At 39.7% G+C, this 15,199-nt stretch overlaps 1 protein-coding gene across 6 annotated transcripts in view; it reads right to left on the minus strand.

Annotated features, from left to right (window-relative positions):
• Window positions 1–5,132: 5,132 nt before the first annotated feature.
• The window catches only part of LOC133405698 (diacylglycerol kinase zeta-like), a 114,665-nt gene continuing 104,598 nt past the window's right edge, over window positions 5,133–15,199 (minus strand). For all 6 annotated transcript variants that reach the window (XM_061682769.1, XM_061682770.1, XM_061682768.1 and 3 more), the window contains 5 exons: window positions 11,550–11,590; window positions 11,302–11,422; window positions 11,187–11,223; window positions 10,344–10,443; window positions 5,133–5,885 (listed from right to left, as the gene is read on the minus strand). In XM_061682769.1, coding sequence (XP_061538753.1) covers window positions 5,769–5,885; window positions 10,344–10,443; window positions 11,187–11,223; window positions 11,302–11,422; window positions 11,550–11,590 — 416 coding nt within the window. In that variant the 3' untranslated portion in view covers window positions 5,133–5,768. The remainder of the gene's footprint in view (window positions 5,886–10,343; window positions 10,444–11,186; window positions 11,224–11,301; window positions 11,423–11,549; window positions 11,591–15,199) is intronic.

Consider the following 15,199-nt stretch of genomic DNA (forward strand, 5'->3'; position numbering starts at 1 on the left):
CCTGTGTGCGCTTCTGAAGAAGTCCTCCCGAAGGCAAAGCTGTAATGAGAACAACTCTCCTGAAAGACACGCTTTATCTTCACGGTGATGAAGAAATGCATTTAAGATGATCACATGGTCAGTGCAATTATTAGCAAACGTGACGACTCATTCACTTGCCTTTGGCGTAAGGGGAACATGTTCAAAGCCGCATTTTTTCCAATTTCAGCTTAAAATAATAGCTTGAAAGTGATGTTGATGCTTCACTGGCAAATAATAAGGACAATAGCTTCTCTGTCGTTACCGTGGCAACCCTGGATCACCAACTTTTGTGGTCGTTAGTCGTGGTGATGCCAGTGGTGGGAGTGCGTCACAGATGTGCAAGTCAGAAGTCTCCAGTCTTAACCTTAAATCTTAAAGAAAGTCCCAAGTTACTGTGGCAAAAATCAAGCAATCAAGTAGAGTCATTACCTGGGTTTAGAAACTCATAAATCGCACCGTCTCGCTCAGTCACAACATATATTCACACATTAGCCACTTAGGACTCAGCAATGGCACTTGCATTAGTTAGCTCTACTAACACATTTACGATCATATTTCTGGTCCCAAAGCCGTCTCTGTATTGCGCATTACTTTATGGTCTTCTCAATTTAACGCATAACCGATATGAAGCGGAGTTCATATTTGACCAGCTAACGGTTAACTAAACGGTGACGTTATCATAGCTTACCTGACTTTGTGGGTTTTTTAAGTGAAGGATGAAGTTAGATTTTGTAGTTACAGTATGTCTATATCTCTTATCTTTTGAGTTGCAACCTGTTTTCCGCGATTTTATCAAAAGCATAATCCTTTCTTTCCAAAGCAAAACACATGGCACATGAATTGAAGATTTTCAAATGTCGTTCAGGTCAAGTCTACGTTTTAGCCAAGCGAGTCTCAAGTCCTAAAGACTTCGAGCAACCAAATGACTGAGCGCATTTTGGATTCCACATGGGATTTACAAGTGCACCACCTTTTGGAAGCTAGAGTGAGAATCACTTAAAGACTGGCTAAAATTATGTTGGAGAAATGTATTGCCCCGAGTGGTCTTTCTTATACTTGAAGTGTATTTTCTTATGGACTACAAAAATAACCATTACGATGGTGTCTAATACGAACATTGTAAGTTTTTCTTTTGTAGCATAACTTACGATATGTCGCCTCCATACATGTGTTTTTTTCTTTTCACTTCTGTACTCTCAAGCATCGTTGCGGAGTCTGTAAACCTTGTCGGTGGCCTGTTGCATTAAAGTATAACAGTATTTTAAGTATTACAGGTAGCATCTTTCCTTAAAGATTGGTCAGGAGTAACTGATGCTAAAGGTGGGATTAAGGTTGCTTTGAGGCGCTTTTCCGAAGCATCTTTAGAATTCCAACAAGCTTTCCTCCAACTACAACCGGGTCATCACACTCAGATAGGAAAGGAAAGTTCCAAAACAAAAAACACAATCCGAAGAGGCCCTTTTCCTTCTTCTATTCTCCTTTGGACTTAACCATATTCAGGGCTTGCCACAGCAAATCATCCTCGTCCATTTATCCTTGTCGTCTGCATCTTGTGCGCTAACCCCGGCGACGGATCTACAAGTCTGACCTTACCTCATCCACAAATCTCTTTGGTCTTCCGCCTTCTACTGATTTATCCAGTGTCCCTCCCCTCTACATGTCCAAACCATCTCAATCTGGTCTCGCTAGCTTTGTCTCCAAACCTCCCAGTCTGTGCCGTCCCTCTGATGAGCACATTCCTGATACTGTCTATGCTTGTCAATCCCAAAGAGAATCTCAGCATCTTCAGATCTGCTACCTCCGGATCAGTCTCCTGCCTTCTGATCATTGCTTATCTCCAAACCATACAACCCTGGCCTCACTACTGTCCTATAATCCGCTGCTTTCACTTGAGCCTCTGCTCTTCGGTCTTAGTTCAAGTCTGACACTTCCTCCCACCAATGGCGGTTCGAGGCCGTTTTTAGCAGGGTGGCCAGGAATATGGTGGAGGAATATGGACTTCTTTGCCATTCCCGCTGTAGCCAACGAAGCTCCCACCGGGGACTATCTGCAGCTCCGCGGCGGTGGATGGCATATCCTGTCTCGGTGGTTGACGTGGACAACGCTCCCACAATAAACAATAGACCCCATTTTGTTTTGTTTTTTGTTTATTTGTAATGTGTCCTTGGGTGTCATGAAAGCGTATATCCTTTAAATCCAATTAATTTTGATTATTGCTCTGCACAGTTGATCCCGAGTACCTGAATGCCTGCACCTTCCCTATCTATCATAATAATAATGTATAATAAATAATAATAAATTGGATTTATGTACACTGTAGCACCTCTTCTCATAACACCTGAGGACACTGTACAAATGAACAAAAAAAGATCTACTCCTTATAACCTCACCGTTCCACTATCTTTTAGATCACTCCTGACAGACCTCATCAGTCTTCTACAGTCAATCTTCCCCCCAAAAAATAAATGAAAAAATCCACATTCCATTGTGGGAATCGCACGGCTTGATGTCACGTATGCTTGTCTTGTTAGCATTAGCAGCTAGCTTTGTGAGCGATCACACAAATAGATACGTGGCGGATACATGATAGATAAATATGGGTATTATAATACATTAACTATATAAATTCAGTATAGGTGGCACGGTGGGCGACTGGTTAGAGCGTCTGCCTCACAGTTCTGAGGACCGGGGTTCCATTTGGAATTTGCATGTTCTCCCCGTGCCTGCGTGGGTTTTCTCCAGGTACTCCGGTTTCCTCCCACATCCCAAAAACATGCATGGTAGGTTAATTGAAAACTCTAAATTGCCCGTAGGTGTGAATGTGAGTGCAAATGGTTGTTTGTTTGTTTGTGCCCTGCGATTGGCTGGCAACCAGTTCCGGGTGTACCCCGCCTCCTGCCCGATGATAGCTGGGATAGGCTCCAGCAGGCCAGCGACCCTAGTGAGGAGAAGCGGCTCAGAAAATGGATGGATGGAAATTCAGTATATATATATTTATATATATATATATATATATATATATATATATATATATATGCATCAATTAAATATCTAAATATTATATGTATTGAAACATTTACATTTCGTTAATATGACTCGAAAGGGCTTGAAACTCAAGACGTAGGACTTGACTCGGTACTTGAGCGCAAAGACTTAAGACTTGTGACTTGCAAACGCAATAACTTGGTCCCACCTGTGGAGTCTGCACTTTTCAATTTTCAAATTGTAGCTTGTTCATATTCTTTATGTTGGCATATATTGGGGATAATTAACAACTCTATCATTGTGTAAAAGGTTTGGGACATAATCATCTCTAAAAAAATAGTTAAAACTGCAATTACAGTATTTTAATGAATTGACCCATACACTCAGTTGGCCCAAACATCCATGTTACGATATCATAAAAAAAATGTCAAAATGACCGTTTCTGACAATGTAATCTGATCAGAAGCGGTAAAGAAAAACATAGGTATTTATTTTCTTTTGTCTCTCCTATCTACAACCCCAATTCCAAATTAAGTTGGGACGTTGTGTTAAACACAAATAAAAACAGAATACAATGATTTGCAAATCATGTTCAACCTATATTTAATTGAATACACCACAAAGACAAGATATTTAAAGTTCAAACTGATAAGCTTGATTGTTTTTAGCAAAGAATCATTAACTTAGAATTTTATGGCTGCAACACGGTCCAAAAAAGCTGGGACAGGGTCATGTTTGCCACTGTGTTACATCACCTTTTCTTTTAACAACATTCAATAAACGTTTGGGAACTGAGGACACTAATTGTTGAAGCTTTGTAGGTGGAATTCTTTCCCATTCTTGCTTGATGTACAGCTTCAGCTGTTCAACAGTCCGGGGTCTCCGTTGTCGTATTTTACGCTTCATAATGCGCCACACATTTTCAATGGGAGACTGCAGGCAGCATATGTTTCTCCAAAACCTGTATGTACCTTTCAGCATGAATGGTGCCTTCACAGATGTGTACGTTACCCATGCCATTGGCACTAACGCAGCCCCATACCGTCACAGATGCTGGCTTTTGAACTTTGCGTCCATAACAGTCCGGATGGTTCTTTTCCTCTTTGGCCCAGAGGACACGACGTCCAGATTTTCCAAAAATAATTTGAAATGTGGACTTGTCGGACCACAGAACACTTTTCCACTTTGCATCAGTCCATCTTAGATGAGCTTGGGCAGAGAAACCGACGGCGTTTCTGGGTGTTGTTGATAAATGGCTTTTGCTTTGCATAGTAGAGTTTTAGGTTGAACTTACAGATGTAGCGCCGAACTGTATTTACTGACATTAGTTTTCTGAAGTGCTCCTGAGCCCATGTGGCGATATCCTTTACACACGGATGTCGGTTTTTGATGCAGTGCCGCCTGAGGGATCGAAGGTCACGGGCATTCAATGTTGGTTTTTGGCCTTGCTGCTTACATGCAGTGATTTCTCCAGATTCTCTGAACCTTTTGATGATATTATGGACCGTAGATAATGAAATCCCTAAATTCCTTGCAATTGTACGTTGAGGAACATTGTCCTTGAACTGTTCGACTATTTTCTCATGCACTTGTTCACAAAGAGGTGAACCTCGCCCCATCTTTGCTTGTGAATGACTGAGCAATTCAGGGAAGCTCCTTTTATACTCAATCATGGCACCCACCTGTTCCCAATTAGCCTGTTCACCTGTGGGAGTTTACAAACAGGTGTTTGATGAGCGTTCCTCAACTTTCTCAGTCTTTTTTGCCACCTGTCCCAGGTTTTTCGGAACATGTTGCAGCCATAAAATTCTAAGTTAATGATTATTTGCTAAAAACAATAAAGTTTATCAGTTTGAACATTAAATATCTGGTCTTTGTAGTGTATTCAATTAAATGTAGGTTGAACATGATTTGCAAATCAATGTATTGTGTTTTTATTTGTTGTGTCCCAACTTCATTGGAATTGCGGTTGTAGTATGGTCTGCCATACAAAATGAACAAAATGCTTCCTTTTGATTTATCATATCTCTGACAGTTTGAAGCTCATCTGTTTGAAACTGTGGTAGCTGGATGTTTTTTAAAAAAATATATTTTAGTATGTGAAAACAGTGGAGCAGAATCTGAAACAACTGGAAAATGTTTTATTACCTCATGACATGTAATTTTAAAAACATTAGATACAGCAAAACAACAACAACAAACATTTCACAACCAGTGTATCAACTTATTTGAAAGATATATTGGCAAGTATAAATAAACAAAATGATCTTGCAAGTTAAAGATGCTAAATTTCTTACAAATGTTTTCCAAATCTTTCTTTTCGGTATGTGAATATTTGGCTACGCAAGCTGCGCAAGCAACAGATGAAATAATTTACTATGAATACATTAGTATAAAAGGCAAGAAAGAAAATACAACTAGAATAGCAACACACTTGCTCAAGGCTTCTAGTTTTATATCTAATCTTGCTTTGTCAGTCATGTGGAGGGAAACTTTGGGTTCAAACATAAAAAAAAAACTTCAAAATGTAAAAGTCAAAAAATAAGTCTCAGACATTTGTAGTTATTTAAAATGTTTTTGTGACACCTGACTCATCCTCCAGCCATTGTCACAACACATCCACACACTGCTTATGATTTACTGAGACTACAGGAAAAATAATGTCCTGAGTTGTTTCTTGGTAAATATGTTTATTACTTGTCCTCATCATCGTGACTTTTGGCACTGTTCCACTCACTCTTGCACTTTGGTTCTGAGGATGCTTAGACAGCTGTTTCTTGGTCCTCCCTCTGGATCATCTGGTAGTGCTGCCGGTTCTCCAGGTAATCTGCCAGCTCAGCATCGTGAGCTTTCTCGGCCCGGTTCTTTGGGGTGTCACCCTGAGGAGGTTTTTTATGGTTTGTTTTTTTTAATACAGTAAAAGCGTACATTTGCATTCATTTTCCATTCACATATAGTATAGGGCTGTGGGGGGAAAAAAACCCAAAACAAAAAATCGGCTACCTCACCTCATGTAAGCTCAGTCGACCGCACAAATGTCTGCCTCGAGGCAATAAAAAGTATTAATAAAAGCATATTTACGCCACCCGGAACCATTTAACCACTGTTCATGTTTACTGCACGGAAATTTGTTGCAGACGTTAGGGCAGTGGAAAAGCATTGCCAAAAACAACAGAGCGTCTGTAAGTGATTTTTAAGACACAATAAGATGTGTAATGTACATATGATGTAAGAGTTAGCTGGTAATTAGTTGTTGTTGTTTTTTCAACCTAAAATGGTAATCGCTACCGCGCTAATGCTAACCATTTAGCAAAAGCTGATTTTGTTGTCTGTGGTATAGTTTATACCATACACTCAGAAGCAACATATGCAGTTTTAGGATAGAAGTCAAGCCCTCCTCCAAAAAATATTTTTCTTGTTTTTTACTATTAAAAAGAGAAAAGGATATTGTGTGGGGGGGGGGGGGGGGGGGGCGATTACTCGAGTACTTCAGGAAATCTCTGTCGAATAAACGATTCAAAGGAGATTCGATAATGACAGCCCAAGTATGTTCCCAGTCAATTTTAACTTGGACCAGGTACTCCTCCCACATCCCAAAAACATGCATGGTAGGTTGATTGAAGACTCTAAACTGCTCGTAGGTGTGAATGGGAGTGTGGTTGTTGGTTTATATGTGCCCTGTGGTTGGCTGGCGACCAGTTCAGGGTGTACCCCGCCTCTCGCCCAGAGTCAGCTGGGATAGGCTCCAGCACGCCGGCGACCCAAGTGAGGTTAAGCGGTATTGAAGATGAATGATTAATCCTTAATCAATGTTTCAGAGAAAAGGGAAAGTGCATTTTTGTTTTACACCTTGTTTTTGAGTACAAACATTGACAGTACTATCAAACAATGTGATGTACTATTTTACCTAAGCCATGAAAAAGTCATTCTTATGTTGTGTCACTTTTTCGAAATTCCATAACCTTTCAAAAGACCAACAAGTTACTGTGAGAACCTGTGCAAATGTGGCGTGAGCACAGACACTTCTCGGGACTGTATGACCCATAACAATACATATTCACATTTAGACTTTGACTTCTTCAAGATTCCTCCATGACACTTTATAGACCAACAGTTGCATGTTTCTGCAGGCAGCTGTGCAAATGTGGCGGAGACACCCTCTTGGACATTCACCCATAAAATATCTACTGTGGACCACTGCATAGTTGCGGTTTGGCCTTTGTAAATTCACCAATTTGCGGATGTATTTTGGAACCTATCCCCTGTTAGTCACGGGAGAAATTTAATGTCAATAAAGTCAAATTTATTTGTTTATTTTCTTGTCAAAATACTGTGTACAGTATGGAGATATGTATTATATACCAGCATTTCGTTGAGACAACAAATGGTTATTGTTGGCTAATAAACACGCCAATAAATATCCAACTACAGTCGTCTGCTCAACCAAACCTCTGTCCAACCGAACTTCTGCTCAACCAAGCTTCTGCGCCAGAAAGAAGGTACAGTATATATATATATATATATTTACACACACAGTGGAACCTCAATAGAACGGATCAATTTGGGGGGTGGGGCGACTGACATAGCCGATTGTCCGTTACATTGAAGCACTTTTTTTTTGGAGGCCATATGCACCCATGTTACTGTACAGTACAAAGTTATTGCAAATAAATATAAAAAAGCTTGAAAATGTTTGAACGTTTTACATTTTATCCAAACTTTCAACTTCGGTGTGCTTGATCATGGTGACATTGTTGACATACAGTACTCATCATAGGCGAGTCGCTTTCCTGAACCGCGAGAAATGAGTGTGCTTCCTAGTTCCAAATCTGTTGCAAAGGTGAACGGCTTGACAAAAAAACTGTTACTGTCCCAAAAATAGCATGTTCCAGACTCCAAAGACTATTTTTGTATTCTTCATTCCTCTCTCGATCTCTCTCTCTCTCTCTCTCTCTCTCTCCGCAGCACAGAGAGCAGCGATTTACGGCACAATACACAGATAGATATAACCATCATGACATGGCCACCATGTCAATGCCCCACATTCAGCATGGCCACCACATAGGCAGGGGAGGCACGTGTTTTGGAATTTTATCTATTTTTTTTTTTTTTTTTTTGTGACCCAGAACTACGTCAGTCCCATTCTCTGTCTGCTGCGCCACAGCGCCAGGAAACAACAGTGGCCTATTCTGGAACTAACAGACTTTGTCAACAGCAGTTTAAATAACAAAAGGAAACTATTTTTGGAAACATTGTTCAGTCCTGATGGTCCATTTGATCCAATATCAGTTATATCAGGGTCTGTTTTATCAAGGTTCCACTGTACATATAATCATTCAGGGGAAATTCCCAGTCGATTGGACTTCTTCATAGATTGGCCCATTTGAACCTTTTTTTCTTATTATTTTTTTTTTTCAGGGCTGAAGAATTTATCAGACAGCTGCAAGTGGTCCACAATGCTGCTGCTCGAGTTACTACTAGTACCAAGACCACAGTCACAACAGTCCTAAAATATCAACACTCCTATGTGTCAAAAAGTAGGTTTTAAAATCTTACTGTTGGTCTATAAAGCTCTGAATAGTCTTGGACCGAAATATATTGAAGACCTTTTACCTATGAAACTTCCAGACCCTATAGGTCATTGGCTTCATGCTTATAGAGGGTTCCCGGAACTAGACAAAGTGAAGCAGTGTTGTTTGTATGCTCCTCAACTGTGGAAAAAACTTCCTGAACACCTGCGATCTGCTCAAACTGTCACTAATTGGCCTAAAAAAAGTTTGTTCACTATGCTGCTATGCTTTATCCGAAATCAAAAACATTATTCACCATATTACGTTTATTTAGTGATTTTAACTTGATTATCTGTTTTATTATTTGACTGTAGTATTCCTGTTTTAATTTTGCATTTATTCAGCTTTTATGTTGAGATTTCAATTTTTTTGTAAAGCACTATGGATTTGCCTCGTGTTTGAAAGGTACTATACAAATGAACTTGCTTTGCCTTGCCTCTACAATCTCCAGAAGTGACTGCTTATATTACACGACAAAGAAATTCACATGGACACAAGATGAAATACGCCTGAGCAGTTTGGGGGTTCAGTGTCTTGCTCTAGGGATGCTCGACAGTGCTCAGGTAGACTTGTAAACTCTTCAACAGCCACTCAACAAAGTCATTTTTTTATTTGTCTTCTATAGGATTTAATCCTTTGACCACTGATTCTTTGTAGTCAAACGCACTGCAATGTTTACAACTGTGCATGACGTACGGCGAGGCCTCCAGAGGAATAGCCCTGTTGTCTTTGCCTTTGGACTTCTTTAGCAGACTCCCTTTTAATAGTGACTATCATAAACATTGCACTGATGCATATATTGGGGAGACCAAGTAACCACTGAGCACACGCATGTTAAAACACAGACGAGCAAACTCTTCAGGTCAAGACTCAGCTGTCTACTTGCACCTCAAAGACAAACGGCACTTTTTCTGGGGCAAAAATGTGCAGGTTTTCTAAAGAGAAGACAGATTAATAGAAGAGTGAGAGGGGCCATCTACGTGAAGGTTGAGAAATCATCTTTAAACCGAGGAGGTGGCTTACAACACCACATAGCTCCCACACACAATGCTGTCTTTTCGTCCACTCCAAAGAGCCTAAAAAAAATTCTGCTTACAACAATTAAATAAAAAAACACGGCCTCTGTTGGTCTCGAGGCAGCTCCACCACCTTTTTAAGACTGAATGGAATATTAACCAGGAGGTTTCCACCCAATGACGGGTAGAGGCCTCTCTGCAAGACATCTTAATGATCTTAATCATTTTTGCATCCCAAAAGAGTGATAGTTTGGGGAGTGCCTCTAACTTGGAGGATAAATAGTTGGGTTTCCACACCGAAAACCCAGGCTAGTGCTGTCCTACCTAGCCTGTTGCATGAATAGATGAAGCCTGCTTGGATGAGTGGCAAAACGTCTTCTCTGAGAACCAGCATAGTCCAGCTGCGACCTCCCACATTCTAAAAACATGCATGGTAGGTTAATTGAAGACTCAAAACTGTCCCTAGGTGTGAATGGTTGTTTGTTTATATGTTCTCTGCGATTGGCAGTTCAGGGTGTGCACCTCTCATCCGAAGTCAGCAGAGATAGGCGCCAGCACGCCCGTGACCCTGGCGAGGATAAGCGGCTAAGAAAGTGGGTGCATCGATAGATGGATGTCAGCATTAAGCTGCAATACATTATAAGGTTTGGTTGAACATTTTGGTGTTTAAATATATATATATATCGGTCAATATTTATCCCCCATGAATAGCGTGGTTCGCTGTATTCTGGTATTACTTTTGTTAACCCACCTGCATGTCTGTTTTCATCAGCGATGCTCCTGCCTCAACCAGGTAATGGCAGATGGTCCTGTGACACAGTGACGCGGCCCGATGAAGAACTGTTTCACCACTGAAGCAGAACAGAAGCAGCATGAGATCCACAGAACTCTATTGCCTTTGTCTTCGTATCTTGTGTTGATGTCTGTCAAACTGGCTATACAGTGGTACCTCGACTTTGTGTCCCTGAGTGTGCCAACTTCAGAGTTATTCGAGTTATGAGCTGTCGCTTAGTTGAGTTTTTGCTTTGTGTTGTGAGGCAAAATTGGGGTTACAAGCAAGAACTAGATACAGACTAGAGTGATTGCGGTGGGGGCGGGGGAAGGAGACCTACAGTCGCCATTTCTGTTTCAGCCGTTTAGTGAATGAAAGCACTTGCAAGGAGCATGGTGGAGACTCCTGACAACACTCACTGAAAGACCGCCCCTTAAAGCCACGCAACACATAAATGTAGTCCAGTGTGCGAGTTTCAGCTTAATTACACCTTCTTCATTAAAACTGTTTATTTCTGTACATTCTCTTTCATTTTCGTTTTATTATGCTTTTGATATTACATGTACAGTATATTATACAGTGCTACTTTTCTTCATTAAAAAAGCATAACAAAAATGTGTGTGTGCGAGAGCTGGAACAGATTAATGACATTCAGATAAATTTCAATGGTGAAAATGTATTTGATTACGGTGTCACGGTACTACCTTATTTGTTAGTCTGCGGAGGACACGTCTTTGGCCCATTACAAAAGATCTGGGAGTTTTTATTACCAGAACACCTATTTGACACATTTAATAAGAATAAAAGCAAACATGAACTCACTGTATGTGTTCTGTCACATCAATGAGGTTATTTGGAGCTGCAAAATCAAACAGATGGCAAATGAGTGTACATAGTGCAGTCATGTGACTCCACAGGCACATATGACCACATTTACCATTGTCAAGGATGAAGCGGACCATGTCCTTGCTTCCCGTACTGACGGCATGGTGCAGCAAGCTGCAGCCTGATTGGTCAACACATGTGAGGTCACACCCTGTCTGATGCAGTTCCTGCATCTTTTTCCAACCACAGAAAAATATCTATTTAATTTGGCTTTACAATAGAAAACAACAAATTGTGTCAAAATGGTAGTTTAATAGAAGATCATTCCCATGATCAAAGTTCCCACACACACACACTCACCTTCTTCATATTGATGTTCTTTACACACTGAATCAGCAGCTCTACAATGATAGCAAAGAATTACATTAAAGGAGATTCCAAATCCCGAAGAAATCTGACATTCAGTATCAACAATGTTCGATAAGAGACTTACGATGCATTTTACATAAACAAAATAAAATGACATAATGACCTTACTTTAGGCACTGACACACTTTGCTGACGCTAGTCAAAAAAAAAAAAAAAAAAAACACACACAAGGGTGTGGGGGTCTACTAAAGGAGACTCCAAAAGCATAATTTGTCTAATAAAAATAATATGTCAAAAATGACTGCTACATCGGTACAGGCAACAATTCTCAGTTTGTGTGGTTACAAAGAGAACTAACTCGTGGAATGTGAACACAGAGATAGCTTAATGGGAACAACATTATACAATATCCAACTGTACTACAGTATATCTAATTGAATTCAAAGTAAAAACAAAAATGACAACATAAACACGGTTTTGTGGAAACAAAGTCAGTTTAGCTGAAGCAACTAAGATGAATGTTCATTAGGTTGACCTCAATACTAGCTCTCACCGCCCCTCACTCTAAAAAGCACAGACCTAATCCAGTTATGTGAGGCAGAGACACACAGAGAGAGAGAGAGAGAGAGAGAGAGAGAGAGAGAGAGAGAGAGAGAGAGAGAGAGAGAGAGAGAGAGAGAGAGAGAGAGAAAGTGCGGTGGAGAGAAAGAACTAACATAAAAACTCTTAAAAAGCTTTTGTTGGCTGGAAGGAAAATAAAGATCAACGCGCACACATGCAGTTGCAACCAAAAGAACACATTGGAATTTCCTAGATTTCTCCATGAATTGGTCATCAAATGTGACATAATGTGCATCTAAGTCACAATAATAGAAAATCTGCCTTCTTAATACCACCCAAACTATGATATTTCCATGTTTTATTGGACACAAGTAAACATTCACACTGCAGGGTGGAAAAGGTAAGTGAACCTTTGTGTTTAATTAGTGCTCGAGCCTCCTTTAGCAGCAATAACCTCAACCAAACATTTCCAACAGTCAGGAGCAGGGACGTGCAGGGGGGCTATGGGTGCTCTGGCACCTTCCTCTTTTCCTCTTGATGCCCCAACTGCCCTTTTGTGAATAAATAAATAAACAAATGCATGTTGTTTTGTTTGAAAGCCATTCTGTGGTCTTTCAACGCGAAAATGTTATTTAACTCTGCCCCCAAAAAATGGGTTAAATCCCTATCTAATGTGGTTATACGCATTTCCGAGCTGTTCTGAACACATCACCAATGGCGCGCACACAAGCAGGTACTAATGTACACGATGACTCCGGTCGTGGCAGCAGAACAGCAGAGCTGATCTAATCTTCAACAAACAAGTCATGTAAGTTGAGTCAAACTGTTACATGATAACGTAGACAATTTACAACAAATTAATTGGTACCATAAACGTTAAGGGATCATGTGGATTGTGGAGTGAGTCGGTCATTAGGGTAAAAAGTCCACCGACTGGGAGGCGTCTGACTACGTGGTCTAGCCCTTTCAGATAAAAAAACATTTGGAGCATTTTGCTACATTATGTGTCATAATGACATAAAAAAATGTATAAATAAAAATTCCAAAGCTCGGGTTGATATTACCTAGCCTACATACCTGAGTTGGTGTGCTATTTTAATGAAGAAACAACAACAACAACAAAAAAACGTTCTGTCACTCATTCACTGCCATTCCTCCATGTTGTGCTCACAATTTGTGGTCACTGCTTTGCACATAAATAGGGAGGAAATAAAAGCAGACCACACCGATTTATTTTAGTTTCTTGTTCATTTTTAGTGCCTGGTGAAACTAAAGGAACATTTGTTTGGCCAAATATAATAATGGCAACAAAAATAGCTAAAAAGAGTTTAATTTAAGAGCTGATTTCTATCCGTGCCCCATGATTTTCTTGATAATAAATAAAAATCACTCAGCTATAATCTGTCATGTTCATTGTATTTCTCAGGTAACATAGCTTGAGTGCTACCAGGCATGGAATTGAACAAGAAATTGAAGAAACAAGGGTAGTCTAATATGTTTTAAATGTTTTTTTTTTCTGGACAAAATAGACATAATGCGTGCACAAAATACTAATTCGTGGGTTAAGCTCTCATGAGCAACTTTGACATCTGGGTAAGCAAATGACACGCACCTTCGCTGGAAACCTCAACGCCCGGTGTCCTTAAAGGCAAGTGTCATTTAGTGTGATCTTATCAATGGTCAAATACTTTGTAGTTTATTCCCAGCCTAAAAGAAAATTCTATCTTACTACTGTATCCCCATCCACTGTGTTTAGCCGGCCTCAACATCTGCTTTACCGTTTCCAAAAAAAAGGATCTCTCGATTTGCTGACCAAACTGTCTGGTAAGGAGCTACAAATTTTGCAGGAACTTTGGACAATTACTTGTTACAAAACTTACTGCTGCATCTCACAGCAAGCACCTCAACTTTCTCAATGTGGACTCATTGGAGTGAATTTCACAATCCCTTTGTTATTGTGAGGGATGTGTGAATTGATTTGTGTGCGATAAGACTGTGATAGAGCCTGAGGCTAGTGTAAAATAAATACAACGCACTACAAGCATACTAATACTGTTGTTTTTTTTTTGTTTTTTTTACATTTGAACAAAGAAATTGAAACTCTTCTGTTGGCTTTTTGGTAATGGGTACATTATAATTTATGCATTGCCCTCATTTTTGCTGTAATAAAAGATAATGTAGGATATTCTGTAATTTATTTAAATAATGGAAATATTCCTCAAGACAAATACTGTTTTAAAAGTAGTAATTTCCACAGTATGGAAAGAGAAATGTATCCCCAAAATAATTGGTAATTATAACTCTTTTTATCGTAATTGAATTGAATCGTGATGTGATGAGCCATTCCCACCCGTATAGTAACCTAGTTATAGTTTTCTACTCTCCTGAATACTTTCTTACATTATTTCTTCACCTACTTTCATGTACTTACGTAATATAAGTAAAGCAACAAAGGTAAATGGAGCCCACTGATTTGCCTTCCATGCTTACTTGCCTTTGAGTGCCCTACGAGTTTCCGGAGCATTTCTATACTAACTTATACATTATACACACTCTACTTGTGCTTGGCCAAGAGAGAGAAAGGCTGGTAAGTGCATCAAAGCTACAGTAATAAGCACATAGAAGCGAATAACCGGGTTATTGCGCAAACAACTTTTTACTTCACCTTCTGCACTGCAGCCTTGCACTGGGATGCTCAGTGTGCATGTGCGTGGTTGCGGTTAAACTGATCCTTACAGTGGCTGAAATGTACTAAATCACCATAGCATTGGATTCAAGTCTGTCGTCATCATAAATATGATTTCATCTAATTAGTGTCTTTGGTGACAGGATATATTGACTGTGATTAATGTTGTTTGCTGCGTTTGTATGTGTTCCTTCTGCATGTGGGTATGAGTTGTTTTAAGTTTGCTAATTTCCATTAGCCCATCAACGACATTTCACATTATACGCCAGCATTAAGACGAGCGGACATTTGTTTGAAAAAAAAATCATATAGTTTGGCTAAACATTTTGGTTTAAAAATCCAATGTTGAATTTTATTTTGTTTTAAGTGTCAGCTTTAACATAAATTTCAAATA

Source organism: Phycodurus eques, chromosome 1 (assembly GCF_024500275.1).
Source record: "Phycodurus eques isolate BA_2022a chromosome 1, UOR_Pequ_1.1, whole genome shotgun sequence".
In the NCBI taxonomy this organism is placed as follows: domain Eukaryota; kingdom Metazoa; phylum Chordata; class Actinopteri; order Syngnathiformes; family Syngnathidae; genus Phycodurus; species Phycodurus eques.